The 23,180-nt window shown below is 37.1% G+C and overlaps 1 protein-coding gene and 1 pseudogene across 1 annotated transcript; one reads left to right on the plus strand and one right to left on the minus strand.

Annotated features, from left to right (window-relative positions):
* The first annotated feature begins 662 nt into the window (after window positions 1-662).
* On the plus strand, window positions 663-1,592 carry LOC130043885 (olfactory receptor 5B12-like). The gene has a single exon (XM_056136386.1). The coding sequence runs from the start codon at window positions 663-665 to the stop codon at window positions 1,590-1,592; it is 930 nt and encodes a 309-aa protein (XP_055992361.1).
* Window positions 1,593-18,538: 16,946 nt separating this feature from the next.
* On the minus strand, window positions 18,539-20,103 carry LOC130044410 (olfactory receptor 5B3-like; annotated as a pseudogene).
* Between the last annotated feature and the right edge of the window lie 3,077 nt (window positions 20,104-23,180).

Below are 23,180 nucleotides of genomic sequence, written 5' to 3' on the forward strand. Positions count from 1 at the left end.
CACCCTAGACTTTGTGATTTATTATCTTTAAATGTTTATATATATATATTTTATATATCTAAGTAGCTGGTATCATATAAAACTTTCTTTGTCAAAAAAGGGCTGTTACTGTTATGAATATCTGATATAAACTGGTACTTCAAACTTCATTATCTAGATCTCTTCGTCCCTTCTTTTGTGTAGCATCCTACTGTGTGGTAATTACAATTCTATGCATATTATTGAAGACTGCCACATAATTTATTAAACTATTTTTGCCACAATACTACTCTAGATGTAATGGAGATGATAGCAAAGCAGTATTTGAAGCAAATCAAGTCAATTCTACTCACCTAACTCTTTACTAGAATAGTCTTTCTGTACTTGGAAACATGAATTAGGAGATCAACATATTCTAATAAGTAATTAATATTCCATTTCTAATAGTCATGACTCTTTCATTTAAACTTATGTATGAATATAAAATATTCATTGCATTATATCCCAAATTTTTATATTTAATACTCTTTGGAGTGACAACATTTTAAAAATAACATTTTGCTACTTGGTCATGTAAAGCATATATATGTAGGCATACACTGTATATAATGAAATATCTAAGCCTGGTAATTATGCAGATCTCTTTTTGTCACTCTTTAGGCCCTTCACTATAAGGGACACTGATGGAGAACAGCACAGAGGTAACCGAATTCATTTTTGTGGGGATAACTGATGACCCAGAACTGCAGGTCCCACTTTTTGTAATGTTCACTCTCATTTACCTTGTCACTCTGGTGGGAAATTTGGGGATGATAATATTGATCCTACTGGACTCTCATCTGCATACTCCCATGTACTTCTTCCTCAGTAACCTCTCATTCGTAGACCTAGGTTACTCCACAGCTGTCACTCCCAAAGTGATGTCTGGATTTCTGGTGGGAGACAAAATCATTTCCTACAACGCATGCGCTGCTCAAATATTCTTTTTCGTATCCTTTGTTACCGTAGAAAATTTTCTCTTAGCTGCAATGGCTTATGACCGCCATGCAGCAGTGTGTAAACCTCTACATTACACCACGATCATGACAACACAGGTCTGTGCATGTTTGGTAATAGGTTCCTTTGTCCTCGGATTTGTGAATGCCTCCATCCACACTGGGGACATATTCGGTCTCTCTTTCTGTAGATCCAATGTGGTTGACCACTTTTTCTGTGATACTCCGGCTCTTCTGGCCTTGTCATGCTCAGACATTTACAGAACTGAGATGGTTTTATTTGTTTTGGTGAGCATCAACGTCCTCTTCTCTAACGTAATTATTACGATCTCCTACGTGTTTATATTTATCACCATAATGAGGATGCGCTCTTCTCAGGGGTATCACAAGGCCTTTTCCACCTGTGCTTCTCATCTCACGGCCATCTCCATCTTCTACGGGACAGGCATTTTCATGTACTTGCAGCCCAGCTCTAGCCACTCCATGGAAACCGACAAAATGGCATCTGTGTTCTATGCTATCGTCATTCCTATGCTGAATCCACTCATTTACAGTTTGAGAAACAAAGAGGTTAAGAGCGCCTTTGAAAGACTGTGGAAAAGGCAGAGTCTTCTATAGGATTCTTCCATATGTTCTCCCTCTCTCACTCGCTCATTTCTCTCTCCTTTTTATTGAGATGACAGGGATCACACATACTCAGTTGCAGTGCTTATCAGAGGTTGCATGCATTTTCGTGGTGGTGCTCACACACACCTGGGGATGGTACGCCAAAGATCACACACTTTGTTGTGGTGCCAAGATTCACAAAGGGTAGTGCCACATTTGTGGAATGGCGGTCAACTTGTGGGGTAGTGCTAGAGCTTGAACTTGTGGCCTCATACCTGCATAGAAGGTGCTCTGCCACTGAGCTATGTTGCATGTATAGAATTTACATTTTTATTTATATAGAATAAGCAATAGTTAATATCTATCTAGGGAAAATATTGACTTGTTAGACCAACAAGTTAGTAAATCGCTGGAGTCCTTCTCCAGTTATTTATGGTTATAAATTATTTTTGACCAATATGAGGTGGCAAATGTGAGGACTAGTTTAGAAAGAATCAAGTATTTCTCTAGATTTTGTATTTGAAAATTTATGTTAATTATCTTAGTTGTTTATGTAGTCATTCACATTCTTATATGAGCATTTATAGTGTGCATAGACAATATTCATACAAAACCATGGAACTAACACACCAATTAATAGAATGAAAATTTTCAGAAGAAAAGATATGAATCAGTCTATTTAACACTGTAAAATTCTGAGTTTTGTGTCAGATAATGCATCATTTATGAATCTATATTTTTTTAGTCCTTCTTATCCTTATTTATGCGATTTAATTTTATTAAGAATTTTATAGTGATATTCTAGTGGTGGGGGAGACGAAATAGCATTGCAAGCAGAAAATAATAATATGGAATCTGTGGAAATTACCTTACCTCAACAACAACAAAAATATGTAGAAGAAAATTCATTTTATATAAAAGTATGCTATTTCTTAATAGCATGCTATTTCTTAAATTTGATGTCAAGAATCCCACATATTGGTTTATTACTAGAGTTTGTTTGTTGTGTTCTTTCCTTCAGTGATAATAACTGCATTAATATGGGTATCATTGTTTAATTTTATATTTATTGATTCTTTATCTAGAAGCAGTATGTTTTAAATTTAACAAAGGAAGCAGAACAGAGTATAAGAGGGTAACAAAAAGTAAAAATACTTTAACTGAATTAAAAATAATAATATTTAATTTCAACGTGAGGTTTTACTCTTTGTCTTGAAATGCTTATGCAGAAACATGTTTTATGCACCTCTTCTTCATATACAAAGTCTTCCTGCCAACTTGGAGGTCACATTTCAGCTCCAAATAAGAGGTTGATCTGAATGGCCCTTACCAGTCTCTATTAATAATATACCCTAGACTTTAAAATAGGTTAGCATTCATGAAATCATTCAGAGATGTGATAATAAAAGTATCCAAAAAGGAAAACTTATTTTGTTGAGTCTAAGGAGAATTATTTGAGTTTTTTTTACAATTTTTTAAATTTAATATGTTTTCTTATAAGTTATATGAATTGGACACATTTAGAACACACACACATATCCAAATATATAGAACCATGGACTCACATAGTAAGAGTGGAGTACCACACTTTTTTTCTGTGTGATATCTGGGATCTTTGGTTTGAGGTGACGTGTTGAAAAGTCCTATTACAGTGATGAGATGTTTAAGTGTATAAAACATATTCATCAGGACCAGCTTAAAAATTATAGCAAACAAACAGATCTTGTGAGAAGGAAGTTTTCCTTTTATATAAAATCTCAAAGCTAGTATAAAATGCCAAAACCTAGTTGGAGAAATTTACAGGTCAAGAATCAGGGTTGACAAAAGTCCATGGCTTTCCTATACGCAAATAGCGAGAGAGAAGAAAGTAACATGAAAAAAAACAATGCTGTTCACAATTGTGCCCCAGAAAATCAAGTACCTAGGAATCAGCTTAACTAAGGAAGTAAAGGTCCTGTATAAAAAAAAAACTACAAAATGTTACTTCAGGAAATAAAAGAGGACACGAGAAAATGGAAAGATATGCCTTGCTCATGATTGGGAGAATTAACATGGTCAAAATGGCAATACTTCCCAAAGCATTGTACAAATTTAATGCAATCCCTATAACGATACCCGTGACATTCTTCAAAGAAATAGAGCAAACACTCCTGAATTTCATATGGAACAATAAGCCCCCACGAATAGCTAAAGCAATTCTTGGGGAAAAGAAAATGGGAGGAATCAACCTCCCTAACTTTAAACTATACTACAAAGCAGTAATAATTAAAACAGCATGGTACTGGAACAAAGGCAGAGCTGCAGACCAATAGAACAGGTATACTGACATCTTCCCCCAAACATATGATTATCTAATCTTTGACAAGGGGGCAAGAAATGTGAAGTGGAGCAAGGAAAGTCTCTTTAAAAATTGTGGTGGAAAAACTGGATGGCTACATGCAAAAAAATGGGCTCAGATCTCTGCCTAATACCATGTACAAAAGTAAGATCAAAATGGATTAAAGACCTCAACATCAGACCAAAATCCATAAGGTACATTGAAGACAAAGTTGGCAAAACCCTCCATGACATTGATGCTAATGGTATCTTCAAAGATGTCATGTCACGCCACTGGCCAAGCAAGTGAAAACAGAGATAGACAAATGGGACTATATTAAACTAAGAAGCTTCTGCACCTTCAAAGAAACAGTGACTGAAATACAAAGGCTGTCTACAGGATGGGAAAAGATGTTCACCGAATACACATCTGACAAGGGGTAATATCAAGGATATATAAAGTACTGGTTGAACTCCACAAGAAGAAAACATCAAACCACATAGAAAATGGGGCGACAAAGTGAATAGAAACTTTCTCAAAGAAGAAATCCAAATGGCAAAAAGGCACATGAGAAAATGCTCTACATCATTAATCATCAAGGAGATGCAGATCAAAACAACAATTAGATATCATCTCACACCACAGAGACTGGCCCACATCCAAAAGAACAAAAGCAACTGGTGTTGGCGCGAATGTGGCGAGAATGGGACTCTCCTTCATTGCTGGTGGGAATGCCGACTGGTTCAGTTCTTTTGGAAAACAGTATGGATGATTCTCAAAAAATTAGAAATTGAACTCCCATTGGACTCAGCAATACCACTCCTGGGAATATATCCCAGAGAGGCAAAAAAGTATGGTCAAAATGACATCTGCACTTGTTCATTGCAGCACTCTACAATAGCCAGAATCTGGAAAGAACCTGAGTGCCCGAGAACAGATGACTGGTTAAAGAAACTTTGGTACATTTACACAATGGAGTATTGTGTAGCTGTTAGAAAATATGAAGTCATGAAATTCACATACAAGTGGTACTACATGGAAAGCATTATGCTAAGCAAAATGAGTCAGAAAGCGAGGAACAGACATAGAAAGATTGCATTCATCTGGGGAAAATAAAGTAACAAAATAAGAGACTAACACCCAGGAAGAGCCAAGATAAGTACCAGGAGGTTTACTCCATGGCTTGGAGGTCAGCCACATATGCTAGGTGAAAAGGCAGCTCAGATAGAGAAGGGAGCACCAAATAAAGGGTGTTGGGAAGATCCTCCCAGGATGGGAGCTGCATGCTGAAAGTAGACTATAGACTGAACATGATTGCCACTCAATGCAAACCACAGCACCCAAAAGGAGAGAGAACAAAAGGGAATGCCCTGCCACAGAGGCAGGGGGTGGGGGGGATGGGGGGTAGGAGAGATACTGGAATCTGTGGTGGTGGAAAATGGGTACTGGTGGAGGGATGGGTACTTGATCATTGTATAATTGAAATCCAAGCACAAAAATTTGTAAGTCTACAACTGTACTTCATGGTGTTTCACTAATAAAAATTAAAAAAAAAAAAAGAATCAGGGTTGAGGAGCTGGAGTGATAGCATAGCAGGTAGGGTGTTTGTCTTTCACACGGCCGACCCAGGTACGATTCCCAGCATCCCATATTGTCCCCCGAGGACCTTCAGGAGTAAATCTTGAGGGCATGAGCCAGGAGTAACCCCTTTGCGATGCCGGGGGTGACCCAAAAAGGAAAAAGAAAAGAATCAAAAAGCCCCATGTAAGAAGAAAAATTTAGAGTCCCTTGTTAAATGTAGTAATAATTTTAAATTATTACATAATGGTTGAAAACAGAGCAATAAACTCACCATAGAATATTTTTTCAGAGGGAAAGGGGGCGCCAGACCCTGTGATACTCAGGGGTTACTCCTGAGTCTGCACTCAGTAGTTACTCCTGGAGACCATATGAGATGCAGGGGTTTGAACCTGGGTTGGCCCCTTTACCTGCTCTACTACTACTATTGCTCTGACCCCCTCACCATAGAATCTTAAGCTTAGGAACCTGTTGGTCTACCTAATTTGGATGCCATGAAACCTGTCTCGCCTCTTCTTAGAGTTTTTAAATATTGCATTAGGATCAATAATTATAACCAAGGTATTCTCTATATTTTCATTATTAAGATAATATAAATTAATAAAACAATAAAGTGACACTATTCACTTGACATAATGGTTGAAAATCAGAATTTTCGCCAAACCAAATGTTGGCAAGAATGGGGTATAGTAGAAACTCATTTCTTTCTTGGTGGGAATGCAAAACAGTACAGCAACTTTGGACAGCAGCTTGGCAGTTTCTTGTAAAACTAAATATACTCTGAACATGCATTTTAGCAATTAAACCACTTGGTATTTCAACCCAAAGGAGTTGAAAATTTTGTCAACACAATAGCACAAGACCTTTATAGAACTTTATTTCTAAATGCCAAGTTTGGAGAAACTAATCTGTTCCTTATTGGTTTATTGTTAGTATGTGAAAGGATAGGTGAACTTTAGTAATTCAGAAACAGAATTTTTTTAAACCACTAAAGAGAAAGCAACAATCAAGTTTTTAAATGACCTGAGGTGGGGAGGAGAGAAAACTTAAATGCACAGTATAAATAAAAAAAGCCTCTATGAAAAGTCCTTTAGTTGACTTATGGAAAAAGACAAAACCTTGGAGATAGTAAAAAAAGATCTTTGTTTTCAATGAATAAGGAAGTATGAGCAAATCAGAGTTCAGGGATTTGTCATGGTCACGGTCCTCCTGTTGTTCACCGATTTGCTCGAGTGGGCCCAGCAACGTCTCCATCATTAGACTTCTTGTTACTGTGTTTGGCAGATCGAATACGTCACGGGAAGCTTGCCAAGCTTTGCCGTGCAGGCGAGATACTCTCAGTAGCTTGCCAGGATCTCCGAGAGGTGCGGAGGAATCGAACTCGGGTCAGCCATGTTGGCTGCATGCAAGGCAAATGCCCTACCACTGTGCTATCGCTCCAGCCCAGGGATTTGTAGGACAGTGAAAATATTTCCAGTCTATTTCATGTCATTGTCCCTGGAGACCTCCCTGCCTGAGCCTGGTGTTCTCAGTTCATTATTCTAGTTCTTGCAGCTTATTATCAGTTGATATTTTCTGTACCTTGCATTGTTTATTTATATACCACAGATGAGTGAGATGCTCAATTTTGTTTCTTTGTCACTTGAGTGTTAGAATTCCTCTTTTGATCATAGTTGACAAAACTGTAGCACTGTAGCACTGTCCTCCTGTTGTTCATCGATTCACTCAAGTGGGCCCAGTAACATCTCCATTGTTACTGTGTTTGTAATATGGAATACGTCATGGGTAGCTTGCCAGGCTTTGCTATGCAAGCAAAAAACTCTTGGTAGCTTGCCGGGCTTTCCGAGAGGGGCAGAGGAATCGAACCCAGCTCAGCCGGGCAGGTGGCTTGCAAGGCAAATGCCCTACTGCTGTGCTATCGTTGACAAAACATAAATGGTTAATAAGTGGGCAAGATAATAAGTAGTAAGGAGGTTCAGGCACATTTGTATGTTTTCTATTGTAGAATCTGTTGTTTATTTTGGCGTGTTATGTGAAGAAATCTAATCATGGTCCTACTGGAAGTTAAACACAACTCTAGACCTTAAGCAAAAGAGGTGGTGGTGTTCTTTTTATCTCCACTATCATATATGTAAATGTGGGTATTAAGGGGGGGAAAATGTGATCTGGAATGGACACAATAGAAATAGAAATAAACTCCAGCTAAATTAAACAGAAAAAGATGCATTGAAATTATGGTCTACTTACAAAACCAAGGAGGAAGCTAGATAGTAAGAGTAACAATATCAGCAGAAAACAAAGGAAGGTAGAAATCAGGAACACAGGCAAGATAAAAACCCTGAAACAATTTTGTTGAGATAATTTCTCTGGCACATTTACATTTTTCTGCCCTGAGACATTACTATCTTTCATCACCATTATCACAACTGTTGTACTCTTAATAATGTCACATGCCACAACACCCACCATAAATACATTTTAACTCCTCTGGCCGCTGTGTGGAGTTCACTGCATTCCTTTGACCGAGGAAACTTCTTTGGCTTTGTTGTCTGAACTGTGAGCATGATAAGCACAGGAGCATACTGACAGCTATTAGTGCTTAGCATGCCTTAAATCAGTCATCACAGCAACTTTATCAATAAGTCCTATTACTATCTCCATTTTATTTGTGAAATGACAGGTATTTAGATTTTTGGGAATAACTTTACCAAGTTCAGGATAGTTGGATACATGACAATTTGTCCTCAGGCCATTTGTTTCTCAAGCTTTTTCTATTCTTTCTGACTGTAGTTCTCTCCTTTTTTTAAATTTTTATTTATTTTTTTTATTAGTGAGACATCATGAGGAACAGTTGTAGACTTACAAATTTTGTGCTTGGGTTTCAGTTGTACAATGATCAAATACCCATCCCTCCACCTTCCCTCCTTTTTAAAAAATGCAATTAAGATACTGTACTTAAACACAGTGGTTTACAACATTGTTCATAATACAGTTACAGGCTTTTGATATTCAAACACCAATCTCACAACCAAAGTGACCTTTCCTCTGCCACTGCCCATTTACCAAACCACCCTCCAAACCTGCCTTCTTAGCAGACACAGTCATCTATTTTATATTGCTTTATAAAGCAACTAAGTGGCTAAAGAAATTATCGAAAATTCTTCAGTAAAAAAAATATGTAAAATTTGTTATATCTCACCATAGGGTTTATTAAATCCTTGTCTAAGGATTTGTTAAGCTGGTTGTTGCTAATTGAGCTTTCAGTGTTACTTTTTTGTTTATTTGACTTCTATGCTCTTTTCCCATGTAATTTGGTGTGCTCCTACCAGAATTTCAGTAAGGAATTTGGAGGTGTCACATGGCTGCGTGCATGGCAGCTTGGTCAAGACACCCGAGGATCTATGGTCTGGGCCAGTGAATCAAAAAGACCCCAAAGATCTCAGCCTGGACACCAGGAGCACTTGAATTTTTTGTGGTTTGGTGCCTCTGCAGAGAGTATCAGTCGGATGGTGGAGTTGTAGTCATTGGTGTGACTGCAGCAATGGGTTGAGGGTGTGGCTGCTAGGGCTTCTGCAGGGCGGGGAGTCAGTTCCCCTTCCAAGAGCACCCCAGAATTCTCAGCTGGAAGGGCTGGTATATTCATGAGTTTTAGTTGCTTGGCTTACGCGTCTCCTCGGAGATTTAGTTGTGAATTGGTAGAGCTGGGTCGTGTGGGTGAGTCAGCATGGCTATAGGTCTGGGCAGTGGGTGTGATTGTGGTCCCCTTCTGATCATATTTTTCTCCCTCTGGCTTCCTTAACCTGCTGGTAGGCCCCTCTAGTCTTAAGCTCCTCCATTTATGTGATTTTCACCTGTGGCTCTGTTGGAATCTCCTGGAATCTATCCAGAGGAGTTCTTGAACTGTGTATTATACAGTTATCCATTTTCACAGACTGGGGAATTATAAGACTTTGGAGAATTTCAGGTAAAGGTGATATTGAAAAATGTCATTCCATCAGTTCTTGGTATTCATGTTATAGTTTCTACATAGAAATGTGTTTGAAATTTTCTTTCCGGGTCCTAAAATTGAGCTGCTTTGTCTATAACTCACATAGTCAGAAAAAGAAATATGTTATAAAGGTAAAAAAAGGTAAAGGCCCTCCCGTTGATCGTCGATTTGCTCGAGCGGGCCCAGTAACATCTCCATTGGAGACTTTGTTGTTACTGTGTCTGGCATATCGAATACTCTCGGTAGCTTGCCGGGCTCTCCGAATAGGTGAATCATTTATAAAGCTGCTCTGTTAATTTAAGCATCCTGTATTTTTTTATTATAATATCCTCAGTTTTCCAGTAATGTATACCTCAGTCTTACAACTATATAGTAGGGTTTTGGAATGAACTCATGGTGACTTAAAGGGTCTTTGAAAGATAAGGATTTCTTTGGGGAATATTAGGTAATCACAGAAATTAACAGAGAGCTAGAGAGACAGTAAGGTACTGGCTTTTCACACAGATGACCCAAGTTCAATCTTCATTTCTACATATGACCCACCAGGTCCATCAGGAGTAGTTCCTGAACAAAGAGCGAGGAGTAAGGCCGGAGCACAACTGGGGTGGCTCCGGGCCTCCGTGCTCCCCCAAAAAGAAAACAAAAATGAATAGAGGCTATAAATAACACGTGGCATTGTGTTTTGTTTTGGGGTTTTTAGTGTTTTGTGGGAAATTACTGTGAACCAGGATCTATTTTAAGTACTTATAAATATGAACATATGTGTTTCTCAAAGCAACCATATGAAGTAGGCACTGCTGTCATCTCCACTTTATCAATGAGGAATTAAAGTGTGCAGCCATTACATAAACAGGATGTTTTTGTTATCTTTATCATCAAGGAAATATTGAGAATCAAGATCATGATTCAAATATACGACTGGGATGTTCCACAATCAAGGGTGCTTTATCAGCAGCAGAGAATGGTAGATTTTCAGTGTCAAGCAGGAAAGTCGTTTAATCTGGGATCACTTGCTTTGAAGCCTTTAGAACTTTTCTCATGATTAATGGATAAAGGTCTCTGTATTGAAAGCTAGTGTGGGGTTTTGAAACTATCAGCAGATAGTCTTCTGTGTTTTGTTTTTGTTTTTGGGGCCACTGCCAGTGATACTGTGGAGCTACTCCCGGTTTGGTATTTGTGAGTTGTTCCTGGCAGTATTTGGGAGACCACATGCAGTTCCAGGAATTAAACCCAGGCCTCCTACATGCACGCTCTCGGCCCTTTGGGCTTCTCTGGTCCCTGTGTTTTGCCTTGTTTTATATATAGGCACAGATAGGGGCCAGATATGGAGTTACTGAGTTAGTCTTTGTTCAGCAGTTCACTCAGATTTATCAAGGTGGTATTAAGAGACATGATGGAATCTGTTTGATTTGAAGTAAGTTTCACAGCAGCATATTAAAACACCAGGAGAGCTTTAAAAGTGCTGATGCCTGGAAATTGTAGCTCACTCGTTATTCCAAAAACTGTTAGTCAGCCTGGATTACAGCCTGTCATGGGAATTTAAAAAAAAATTCTGACCATATTCTAACGTGGAGCCCAGTGGTCACAAACGTAAAAAAAAAAAAAAACTGAAATCGAGTTTGCTTAATGTCTGAAGCAATGGGGAGTATACTCACCAGTGAACAGAAGGAAAATGCTGAAGTCCTCAGAGAATCACGCCAGCAAAAGAAAGAGCCTTAAGCACTTACAGATTTAGATCCTAAATAAAAATGGATTTTTACTGTATTTTTTTAGATCATATTGAAATTTTCATTATTCAGGCAGCACTTAACATTTACATGAATTCTGCAAAATTTTATTTCTACAATGTTAAATAAAAAACATTTTCCTTCCTCTGTCATATACTTTCTCTCCCTGCAGAGGTGGCTGACAATGCTCTAACCGATGTGAAATGAGAGCCTTGCTCTTTTTCTGGAAACAGACCTCCTTTCTGCATTTAGAGATATTCTTGCTTCAGGTAAAGCTAATGATAGTTTCCCCCACTGCCTGTATATCAATAACAGAAAGTTGCATGTGAGGAAGGCTAGATAGAACCTTTATTCTCCAGTCCCTGTGACCTTTGATATAAATTTTGGGTATCATGCTACTACGGTCAACTTGAAACCACATTTCCATGACCTCTCTCAAGATTCTAATGAATCATATATGTCTTTGAATAATCTGTTTTGAAGATCAAGGAGTTTGGTTATTTGGGATCTGGAGCTTGTAAGGCACTTGCCTTGCCCACAGCTGACCTGGGTTTGATTTCTGGCATCTCATGTAATCCTCCAAGACCTTCTAAGAATGACTCTTGAGCACAGAGCCAGGAGTAATCCATGAGCACTCCCAGGTGTGCACTTCCCTCCCCCTAAAAAATGTTTGACTATTATGAAGAAATAATTCTAAGTAAGGCAGTTCAGTTATATTTGTGTTATTTATAATTACATTATATATTATTACATATAATGACTGTTCTATGTAATTACATCTATGCCTTTTCAAACTAAGAAAAGTCTCGCAAGGAATTTTGTCTTCTCAAGGTCACTAGAGTGAAAGAGAAGTTTCTCTCTTGGGTATTTGGTCCCCTGAGAATATCGTGTATGTGCAGATGTTTGTGATTCTATCATTGGCTTAAAAGCCAACAAGACTCTATTTGACATTATTTTGATAGGGATTAGTCTTTGTGTCAAAGGCTCCAAATATAAACTGTTAGTCATTTTACTAAGACTTTGCACTGCTGGCTTATTTCTGTGAGCCTGCAGTGATAGCCAAGGATATAACCTTAAGTGAAAAATGAGAGGCAAGTGCATATGATGATTCTTTCTTTCAGTCGATTACAAAGGTTACATTCTCTCACAGCAACAACACTCCATGAGTGATCAGAGAATTTTTTTCTAATGATTACAGTTTACTATACCTCCTTGAATAAAGAGAACTTTAATATTATGTCAGACAACAAAAAATATAACAGACACTTTCTCCTGAGTAGGACTAGAAGATTTCAAATAAAATAGGGTCACCTTTGAAGAGCAAGGTAAATTTCTACCTCAGGTTCAACTATACTGTTCTTAGAAGATATGCTCTACAGAGAAATAAGAAGAACCTCTTTCTATCATTTTTTAAGTGGAATATTCCAAGTTTTGATACATCATGACTTTATGGTACTTAGCTAGAATTCAGATCTGATATATTCATGAACTAAAAAAATAGTGATTTTTTTTCCTGATCACTTAAAATCTTGGTGCATAAGAGAACACTTAGAAAATAAATAATGAGCTCTCAACAAATATTTTTGGCAATGGATGAATAGATATTCAAACAAATAAATGATTGAATTAGTGGGTGAGTCATTTATTGAGCACACTTGAAAAGTACTTGGTTATATATTATCAAGGCATAGTATCACATGTAACTTTGTAAAGACCTTTTAGAGGCTCTCAAAGATATTAATTTTTTAAACAAAGAAATCACATCAAAAGTATGATTTGCATTGTCATCCAGCACACTTGGTCACCCCCCCCACACACACACTCTCTCAGCAGAAACAAAACTCCATGGAACCCTACTTATTTTTTTTCACTTACAATGCACCTTTACTTTTCATTCTTTTATAGAAGGATATTTATAGATCTATATGCATAATACTTAGAAAACTATCTTCAGAGCATTACAATTTAGGAATTGTTACTAGTATAAGCAGTTTTTTAAATATTTAATCTAATTTAAAGAGCAATCTTATCCCAATTGCACTTTTTATTAATTTCACTCTTTATTAATTGAGCCTGATCTTTCATTGTAAAATATTTTTTATCGTTTGTTGAAATTAATTTTCAAAGCTTAGTTTATCTCAGCCAAATTCATATCAGGCTCATTTGTCAAAGATTTGATAATTGTAACTATTTTTTTTATTCCACAGAAAGGTATTTCATGTACTATTCTCCTTGACTTTATTATAATATGTTTACTCTTACTGTGATCTAAATATATTTCACCAAATATATTCTCAGTGGAATTTAAGAAAGTTATTTGTATCAATATATTGAATATAAAGTATGTTGGGTAGGAATAAATTTTTATGAAAACATCAACAAAATTTGCATAAATTCTGCTTCTCTAAAATTCTTCTTAAACTATCCATCAGTTATCATTGGAGATCTTACTTAATGTTTAGTATTTCATTAAAACTTACTGAAAGAGAGAGAGAGAGAAAAGCAAAGTGTTTTCCATAGAGGCAGGCAGGGAATGGGGTCACCAATGGAACATTTTCATTTTTAAAAGTTATGGTAATCGAAATTGGATGGGATTGAAATTAAAAAAAATGAAACAGAGCTGAGAACAAGAAAGAAAAAATCCACAAATATCTGCACAACAATAAAGGAGTCAAGAAGATGGAATGGAAAAAGGAAGGTCTTCTCTGTAAGAGATGTTGGGTAAGGGGGGGGGATGAGGGGGGGGATGCTGGGACCCATGGGGATGGATGACAGGCACTGGTGGAGGGATGGGCACTTGATCATTGTATAACTGAAACCCAAGCACAAAATTTGTAAGCCTATAACTGTACCTCATGGTTTTTCACTAATAAAAAAAGAAAAAAAAAGATGTTGGGTAAGGGCCAGAGAGATAGTACAGAGGATATGATGTTTGCCTTGCAAGCCTCTGACCCTGGTTCAATCTCCAGCATTCCACGTGGTCGCCCGAGCTATGTCAGGAGTAATTCCTAAGTGCAGAGCCAGGAGTAACTTCTGAGCACTACCAGGTGTGATCTAACCCCCCCCCCCCCAAAAAAAAAAGATACCAGTAAAACTAGACAGGTAAGTACAATGACATTCCTGGAGAACAGCACTGAGGTGAATGAGTATAGACTGACAACCCAGAACTGCAAGTTCCCCTCTTCGTAACATTCAATCTCATATATATCATCACTTTCTTGGCATGATTCTACTCAGTACATAGTTTCAATTACAGAGCTTATAAATCTGTATAGTTAATCAATGATTTGCTTTGTAACTATCAAAAGTGAGAATTAAAACATTGTATAATTTTTCACAGTTTTCTGGTTGGCTGTGCAGAAACATTCTACTTGACTGGAATCTCAAAAGGGAATAGAAGAAAACTTCAATGTGCTCCTGATAGTTAAAGATGGGAACAATCTGAATAATAAATAAAACTGTAAATAAAGAATTTAGTTCTAAATTATAATCCAAATTATTAAACAAATATATATGAGTTTAAAAGGTAAAGGTAAAGGCCCTCCCATTGATCATCGATTTGCTCGAGTGGGCCCAGTAACGTCTCCACTGGAGACTTTGTTGTTACTGTGTTTGGCATATCGAATATGTCACGGGGAGCTTGCCAGGCTCTGCCGTGCGGGCGAGATACTCTCGGTAGCTTGCCGGGCTCTCCAAGAGGGGCGGAGGAATCGAACTCGGGTCAGCCATGTTGGCTGCGTGCAAGGCAAATGCCCTACTGCTGTGCTATTGCTCCAGCCCATTTGTTCTTTATTTTGCTGTTTTTGTTTTGGGACCCTACCCAGTGGTATTCAGGGGTTCAGCACTTGGGGGTCACTATTGGTGGCTCTTGGGAGCTTATATGGTACTAGGGAATCATGTGGTAAAGGGCATGCACTTATTCCTTTAGATTATCTTTGAAAAGCAAGAATGATTATTTTAATAGAAATATCCTATTTAGACAATTACTAGTGCAGTTCCTTTCACTCTGAGTGTGGACTGAAGTTAGTGATTTATTTAAAACGTATGCAGGGATGAGGAAGAACTACCAATACATTGAAATTTGTGACAAAATCATCTTTAGGTAATTAGTGATTAGGTTAATATCACAAGAGCTGAGAGATGTTTACAATATGCATTCCATGTTTGGACATGATGAGAAGTTAATTTATTCTTTTTTTTATTTTGCTTTTTGGGTCACACCCGGCGATGCACAGGTGTTACTCCTAGTTCATGCACTCAGGAATTACTTCTGGCGGTGCTCGGGGGACCATATGGGATGCTAGGAATCAAACCTAGGTTGGCTGCGTGCAAGGCAAACGCCCTACCTGCTGTGCTATTTCTCCAGCCCTGAAGTGAATTTATTCTTTCTTAAAGATCACAATCTCTTATAACCAGCTTGACCCTCCTATCAAGCAAATTAGTCAAATGTAAATTGAAAGATATTTAAAAAATATCTGATTAAATTGATCAAAGCTATTATGATAATGAAAAGCAAAGAAATACTACAGAAGTATATACTATGTCATGTCTCAGACTTAGGAACAAAATTGCATTAGTTTTAAAAGAACAATATAAATATTATTTGAATTTTAGTTTAGCTTATATATAATATTTTGTTTTGACAAATAAATAAAAATGTTAGGAGCAGGAGAAAACAAGTAGGTAAGTGATATACAGAATCTGTCTATTTAAAACCATTGGATCAAGTGAAGAATTGTTACTTATAAAAGAATTTTACCAATTTAATCAGGTAGGTGGGCTGGAGCGATAGCACAGTGGGTAGGGCATTTGCCTTGCACATGGCCAACCCAAGTTCGATTCCTTCATCCCTCTCTGAGAGCTCAGCAAGCTACTGAGAGTATCCTGCCCGCATAACAGAGCCTGGCAAGCTCCCCATAGCGTATTTGATATGCCAAAAACAGTAGCAACAAGTCTCACAATGGAGATGTTACTGGTGCCCGCTCAAGCAAATCGATGAAAATTGAGAGGATGGTGGACAGACAGTGCAATCAGGTAGGAAACTTCTTGTAATCTATTTGACTTTTTATAATTTAATAATTTTAATAGTTATTTCATTTTATACCTAGTGAAAAAATACTTAATAAAAGAATTGTGATGATTTGGTATTATCCAGGTAATACTTTGGTTTCAAAAAATAATTATAATTTGTCCCCAAATTGAGAAATGAAAATACTGAGAAAACATAAAAACAGCCACATGTCATGAAATGTTATCTAATTGTTTACTTTGTGTAATGATTTAACATAAGTGATTCATGGCACGGTCACGGTCCTCCCATTGTTCATCAATTTGCTCGAGCGGGCCCAGTAACATCTCCATCATGAGACTTATTGTTACTGTGTTTGGCATATCGAATATGTCACAGGTAGCTTGCCAGGCCTTGCCGTGCAGGCGAGATACTCTCAGTAGCTTGCTGGGCTCTCTGAGAGGGGTGGAGGAATCGAACTCGGGTCAGCCATGTTGGGCACTTGCAAGGCAAATGACCTACTGCTGTGCTATCGCTCCAGCCCAACATAAGTGATTAAAATGTATTTTTTGATAAAATCAAAGTTTTATTAAATAAGTTCTCATTGAGAAATTTTTATGAACCTAAAAATAACTTATCTATTAGGGCTGAAGCTGATAGTGAAAAAGATGAAGTCACTATTCTTGAGTAGTATCTAACTAGGTAGCAATATAAATGAATAAAATAATTGAGCAGTGCTCATAACTTTGAGGATTAAAGAAAGGAGTTACCAGTGTTCATCAGAGGGTAAGTCTAAGTCATCTTAGACTGTGATAATGGGAACAGAGATATGAAAGAAATGATGGAGCTTTCTGAGCATCAGCAGCAGTAAGTACAGTAAGCACCTAAATGGGGAGTGCGGACAAGAGAGTGGTCCATGAGACAAGTAGCGTTCTGATGGTGGATGTGAGTTGGAAACATGTATATATCAAACTACCTTTAACAATATTGTAAATTGTGATATGTTGGAGTTCTTCCTGGCATAGCTCCCTGATCATCTAGGTCCTGGGCTTGTGTGGGAAAGGCCCTGAGACCCAATCTTGATGAAGGTAAGCTGTTGCCAGGTGAACTTTCATTTCCCAAAGATTAGTATGGCTGATGACCTTGCAATTGCTCGTGTCTAGGGGCTTGAGATAAGGAGAGCCAATATCTATAGTGTCTGTAAAACTTGTTCCACCTCTGCATTAGCTCATAGAAATCCCGTGACACTCCGTCCCATCTAGCTCATTAACCATAGAGTTCATTTCTTCTTTCTGTCTCATGATCTGCACATAATATATTCTTTTCTGCCCCATATAACCATTGTTTCTCCCCAAAGGAACTTTGTCATATGACTATGAACCTGTGACCCACATGGGTGGTTTCAACTCTGTCATGCTGTGTGCGCTATCTATGAGCATCTGTTGTCTAGGTACAGGAGACAGTCTTCACATCCCCAGGGTTCAAGTAACTACAGGATGGCTGCAATGGTACCATCAATAAAAATGAGGGAACAAAAATAAAACCAAATGTGTGGAGTTGTCCACATAATGAATGAAGTGAATAGAAGAGCAAATCATAATAGCTTCATCTAAAGCTAAAGGATTCATATATGAATGTCAATACACATTTTGTTTTTATTTCCAGACAGAAAACTGTACATCTTATAATTATTCAGCCTATCTTGTTTTACAAAATGTAAGAGGTCATTGTATAGAGAAAACATTCCCTTATTGTTGATTGAGCTTTTATCATAATCTACTCTTCTTGCTTTTAGAAATTGTTGTGCCATATTATTTCTAGAAAATAATTTAAAAAGATAGAAATGCCAATTTATTAAAAATATTATGTGTAGATAACTCTGAATATAACTGCCAACAGCAAATTATATATCTTTATTGAAAATACATGTTACATTTTTTTTCTATTCGTGGCTTTGAAACATTAACCAAAGAAGTAACATCAGGCATAAATTCATATAATTTTTAGTGTTTGTGTACTTTTGTTCATGTATATGTGTGTGTCATGTTTTACATATGATTGTAGGCAATTTCCATATAGCAGGGAAAATAAATGTGAATAAATCAAATATCACTAATGAGATACATTACAAAATGACTATGATTTTAAGACTACCCCCCGATCATTCATATTTCGATATCATAAAACTAGGCATACTATTTTCTTTTACTAGGTGATTAAATTTTTAGGAAGAAATGTTATTACGATAATAATTTAGCAGCAGGTAGGTCTTAAAATGTGAGTCACTGCATATAAGAGATTAAAGAGACTAAAAACTACATCATTATGGCCCCTGAAAATTTAAATAGTGAGGTCTAAAGATAATCTGGCCTTTGCAATTACCCTCTTGAATGCATTTTTGATGTCGTTATTCCTTAGGCTGTCAACTCAGGGGGTTTGTCATGGGGATGACTATGGTGTAGAACACATGTGATTTTGTCTGTGTTTATGGAATGGTTAGAGCTGGCCTGTACATACATGAAGATGACAGTTCCATAGAAAATGTAGACTGTAATGAGATGAGAAGCACAGGTGGATAAAGCCTTCTGGTAACCCTTAGCTGAGTGCATCTTCAGGATGGTGATATATATTGAAATAGAGGAAGTCAAGATAACAGATAGCATAAAAGATGTTGAAATTTGTCAAGAACCATATCACTAATATGTCTATCAGATCTGGATAGAGTTATGACAGCTGGAATGTCACAGAAAAAATGGTGGACCAAATTGGGCTTACAGAAAGAGAGACTGAATGTGTCCCTGATGTGAATATAAGCATTTAGGAAACCACAGATGTGGGAACCTATGGTCAGAGATGCACACATACCTGGTGTCATGGTGATGATGTAATGCAGTGGATTTGCATGCTGTTGCATAGCGATCATAGGACATTGATGCCAAGAGATAATTTTCTCCAGTGGTAAATGCTATAAAAAAATGTACATCTGAGACTGGTTAAAGAAACTTTGGTACATTTACACAATGGAGTACTATGTAGCTGTTAGAAAGGATGAAGTCACGAAATTTACATACAAGTGGTACTACATGGAAAGTATCGTGTTAAGTGAAATGAGTCAGAAAAAGAGGGATAGATATAGAAAGATTGTATTCATCTGGGGAACATAAAGTAACAAAATAGGAGACCAACATCCAAGAATGGCCGAGATTAGGACCAGGAATTTTACTCCATGGTTTGGAGGCCAACCACACATGCTAGAAGAAAAGGGAGCTCAGATAGAGAAGGGAACACCAAATAAAGGTGTTGGGAGGATCCTCCCAGGATGGGAGAAGTATGATGAAAGTAGACTATAGACCAAACATGATTGTCAACCATTGCCTCTTTTGCAAACCACAACACCCAATAAGAGAGAGAGAACAAAAGGGAATGCCCTGCCACAGAGGCAGGGTGGGATGGGGGGATGGGGAGTGGGAAGGATACTGGGATCCATGGTGGTGGGAAACGGGCACTGGTGGAAGAATGGGTATTTGATCATTGTATAATTGAAACCCAAGCACAAAAATTTATAAGTCTGCAACTGTACCTCATGATGTCTCACTATTAAAAAAAAAAAGTACATCTGAGCAGCACATGCATTGTAGGAGATGAGCTTGTCTCCTCTAAGCAATCCAGACATAACCTTGTGAGTGACAGCTGTAGAATAACAAAGATCCACCAAAGAAAGCTTACTACTAAAAAATGCACGGGAGTGTGAAGATGACAGTCAATGAGAATCAGTGTGATCATTCCCAGGTTTCTAGATATATTGATGAGATAAATGAGAGTGAATGTGATAAATAGAACTGAAGTTCTGGGGCATTAGTGAGTCCTAGCAGGATGAATTCTGTCACTTCTGTGTTGTTCTCCATAAAAGTAATGAGGGAATCATAACATATCCTTCAGCAATGAGAAATAAAGGAACAGAGTGATAAGTAAATAATCAAAACAAAACAATGAAGTGGAATTGAAACAAAACATATCTATAGAGAGATCATTAATTCAGTATAACATAATACTTGTTTAATAAGAATTATTAATTCAGTATAAAGAATAGCAATAATTTTTATTTCAATGTTATTCAGACCTCAAGTATTGATTTGACAACAAAATTTAAGGCACATTGTCTATAGATCAACATAATATTGAGATGAAGAGTATTTTTTAAAGAATCGCATACTTTCTAAATTTTGCAAGTTTATAAATTGAGATGTGCAAAAATAGTTTCCTGATCAAGTTGACATATCTGTTTAAGCTTTTATTTAAATTAATTTTCAAATTTAAAATCATGATTGACAAATAATAAACTGCATCTATATCCTGTGTACAATTGATCAGGGTTTTGACATTTGAATGCACCCAAAATGGTAATGAACAGGTATATCTCAAATCAATTATGTGAGCCTAGTAAATGCTTGCACATTTATAGTGCATATGTGTGAGGAGTTCAGATTCAGGTGTGGACAAGATTTGGACTTATAATCTGTTTTATTTCCTTTGTTCATATCCTTGGTCCACCAAGACATTTTATCCCCTCTAGATTTATCATTCTTCTCATCATCTTCCAGCATGCGTGTCTTTTCTAATTATCCATGTGAATAATTTATCTGCCTTATTTATTTCTAAAAAATTAACAAGCATGAGTTGGAAGGAATCCTTTCTTAAATAACTTTTTGATGCAATTGCTGTCATAAGATATTTCAGTGACAGATATCAAGAGTTGTAAGTTCCTATTCTGAATTTAGAATGTGAGAAGCTATGGTTTCAAAACTTCTATAGATGCAAAGCTAGCATGAGAGATATCTGAATTCTAACACTCAATTCCAGTTTTGAACAAGAGCCTTTGCTTTTCGTCATCTCAGCAGCAGAATTTAAAAATATGCTAGTGGGGCTGGAATGATAGTACAGGGGTTAGGGCATTTGCCTTGCACGCGGCCGACCCGGATTTTATTCCCAGCATCCCATATGGTCCCCCAAGCACCACCAGGAGTAATTCCTGAGTGCAAAGCCAGGAGTAACCCCTCTCCATCGACGGGTGTTACCCCCAAAAAAGCAAAAACAAAATGCTATTAATAATAGTGAAATTGTGGGAAATGGATTACAATGGACTATAATACTTCACAATTCCATTATTACATCTTTATAGTTTAAAGAACTGGAATCCCTTTCTCTTCTGTTTTTTTAGCTACCAGAGGAAAGCATCCTGTAAATAAGATAAAAGCAAAACTTATTCAATAAGTATTTTTTAAATTTTTTTAAGAAAGGCATCATGATTATGTTCTATACATATCACTAAAATATTGACAAAGTTTTGACATTTATGTCTCATTTGGAACTCACCATTTTAGAAAATAATGTTCAAGATATCAACTCTTGTGTTAAAATAACTCATACTACGTACAGTTGTCTCACAGATTTTACATTTGTTACACTTCCCACTAAAAATGTATCTAGAATGCAGAAACTTACCTTCATGCAGTAGAAGAAAGAACAATAAATTATAAATGGTCACAGCTAGCCACAAAGATTGTATTTACATTGGTAAAATGTTCTTTATCAGGTACTGGTCAAAAGATTCCAAGATCTCCAAGGCAAGTAAAAGTAGAAAAAAATACACAAGATGGAATTGAAATGTGGGTCTCGTGTCCTGACTTCACCATTAATTCTTTTTGTGCTCTTTCTTTATGTTCTCTTCTTTATAAAATAAAGAATAAAATTACCTTTTTTTTATAGAATTCACAAAATCGTGTTTGTGAATGGTAAACAAAGAGAAGTTCAATAAAACACCTTGCTGAGGAACTTCTATTTAAATGTTAACCAATATCACCTTTGTTTTGAGGCAGATTTTAGGCAAATTCTCAGAGCAGAGGGCAGAAGGTCATGTATGGGCTAACAATTTGCCTTCAAATTGAGTAAGTAATGACTAAAGGGACTCGGCACACACTCTCTAGTCCTTCTAAAATAATGTTCTATTGAGAGAGGTTATCACATGGGACTGGTGTTATAGTTTTCTGGGAATGTCTCCTGGGTGCATCTGTAGTTCTCATTCTATGCTCTCAGGGAGAAAAATAATACAATTTCCCGTGGGCCCTTGCTGACTGTGTTAAGGATGCACATGCTTTTTGTATTGCCTGTCATTTCTTTTCCATTTTATATTCAAATTATAATGTATAAAAAATAACATCCAAAGTTTCTAGTGTACATTTCTGATTTCGGTTGAATGTGCATATTTAAGCAGTCATTTTCTAAGTCATAGAAGAGTTCGATCATCTAAAAAATAAAAACCACACTTAGCTGCTTTGTTATAAGTCCCTTTTCCCACCCACTGACTCTGAAAGCTACCTATTTTTTTGCCCATAAAGTTTTGCCTTTTTTTTCAATGTTCTAAAAGGGAATCCCAGTGTGTGGTAGGATAAGTCTGGATTCTTTCTCTAGCATAGGGTATTTGAGATACATTACTTCGCAGCAAATGGCATCATTTCATTGGTCCTTGCAGCTGCATAGTTTTCCATTGTGTTAATTATTGTAGACCTAAAAACAACGATCAGTAACTTTGTAAATCATGGCTCTTTAAAAGAACCTTTTTAAATGTAAATGAAAAATGAATAATCCAGTAGAAAGTTTGTAGAAAGATTGCAAATAATGTAAATACACATGTGCTCACCTAAATAACTTAAACCTTCAGCCAGCCACATGTGCTAGGTGAAAAGGAAGCTCAGATAGAGAAGAGAGCACCAAATAAAGGGTGTTGTGAGACCCTCCCAGGGTGGGAGAAGCATGCTAAAAGTAGTCTATAGACCAAACATGATTGCCACTCAAGACCTCTCTTTCAAAACACAGTACCCAAAAGAAAAGAGAGAGAGAACAAGGGGGAATGCCCTGCCACAGAGGCAGGGTGGGTGGGGGTGGGGGTGGGAGGGATGCTGGGACCCGTGGTGGTGGAGAATGG

Source organism: Sorex fumeus, unplaced genomic scaffold (assembly GCF_029834395.1).
Source record: "Sorex fumeus unplaced genomic scaffold, SorFum_2.1 ptg000007l, whole genome shotgun sequence".
NCBI lineage: Eukaryota > Metazoa > Chordata > Mammalia > Eulipotyphla > Soricidae > Sorex > Sorex fumeus.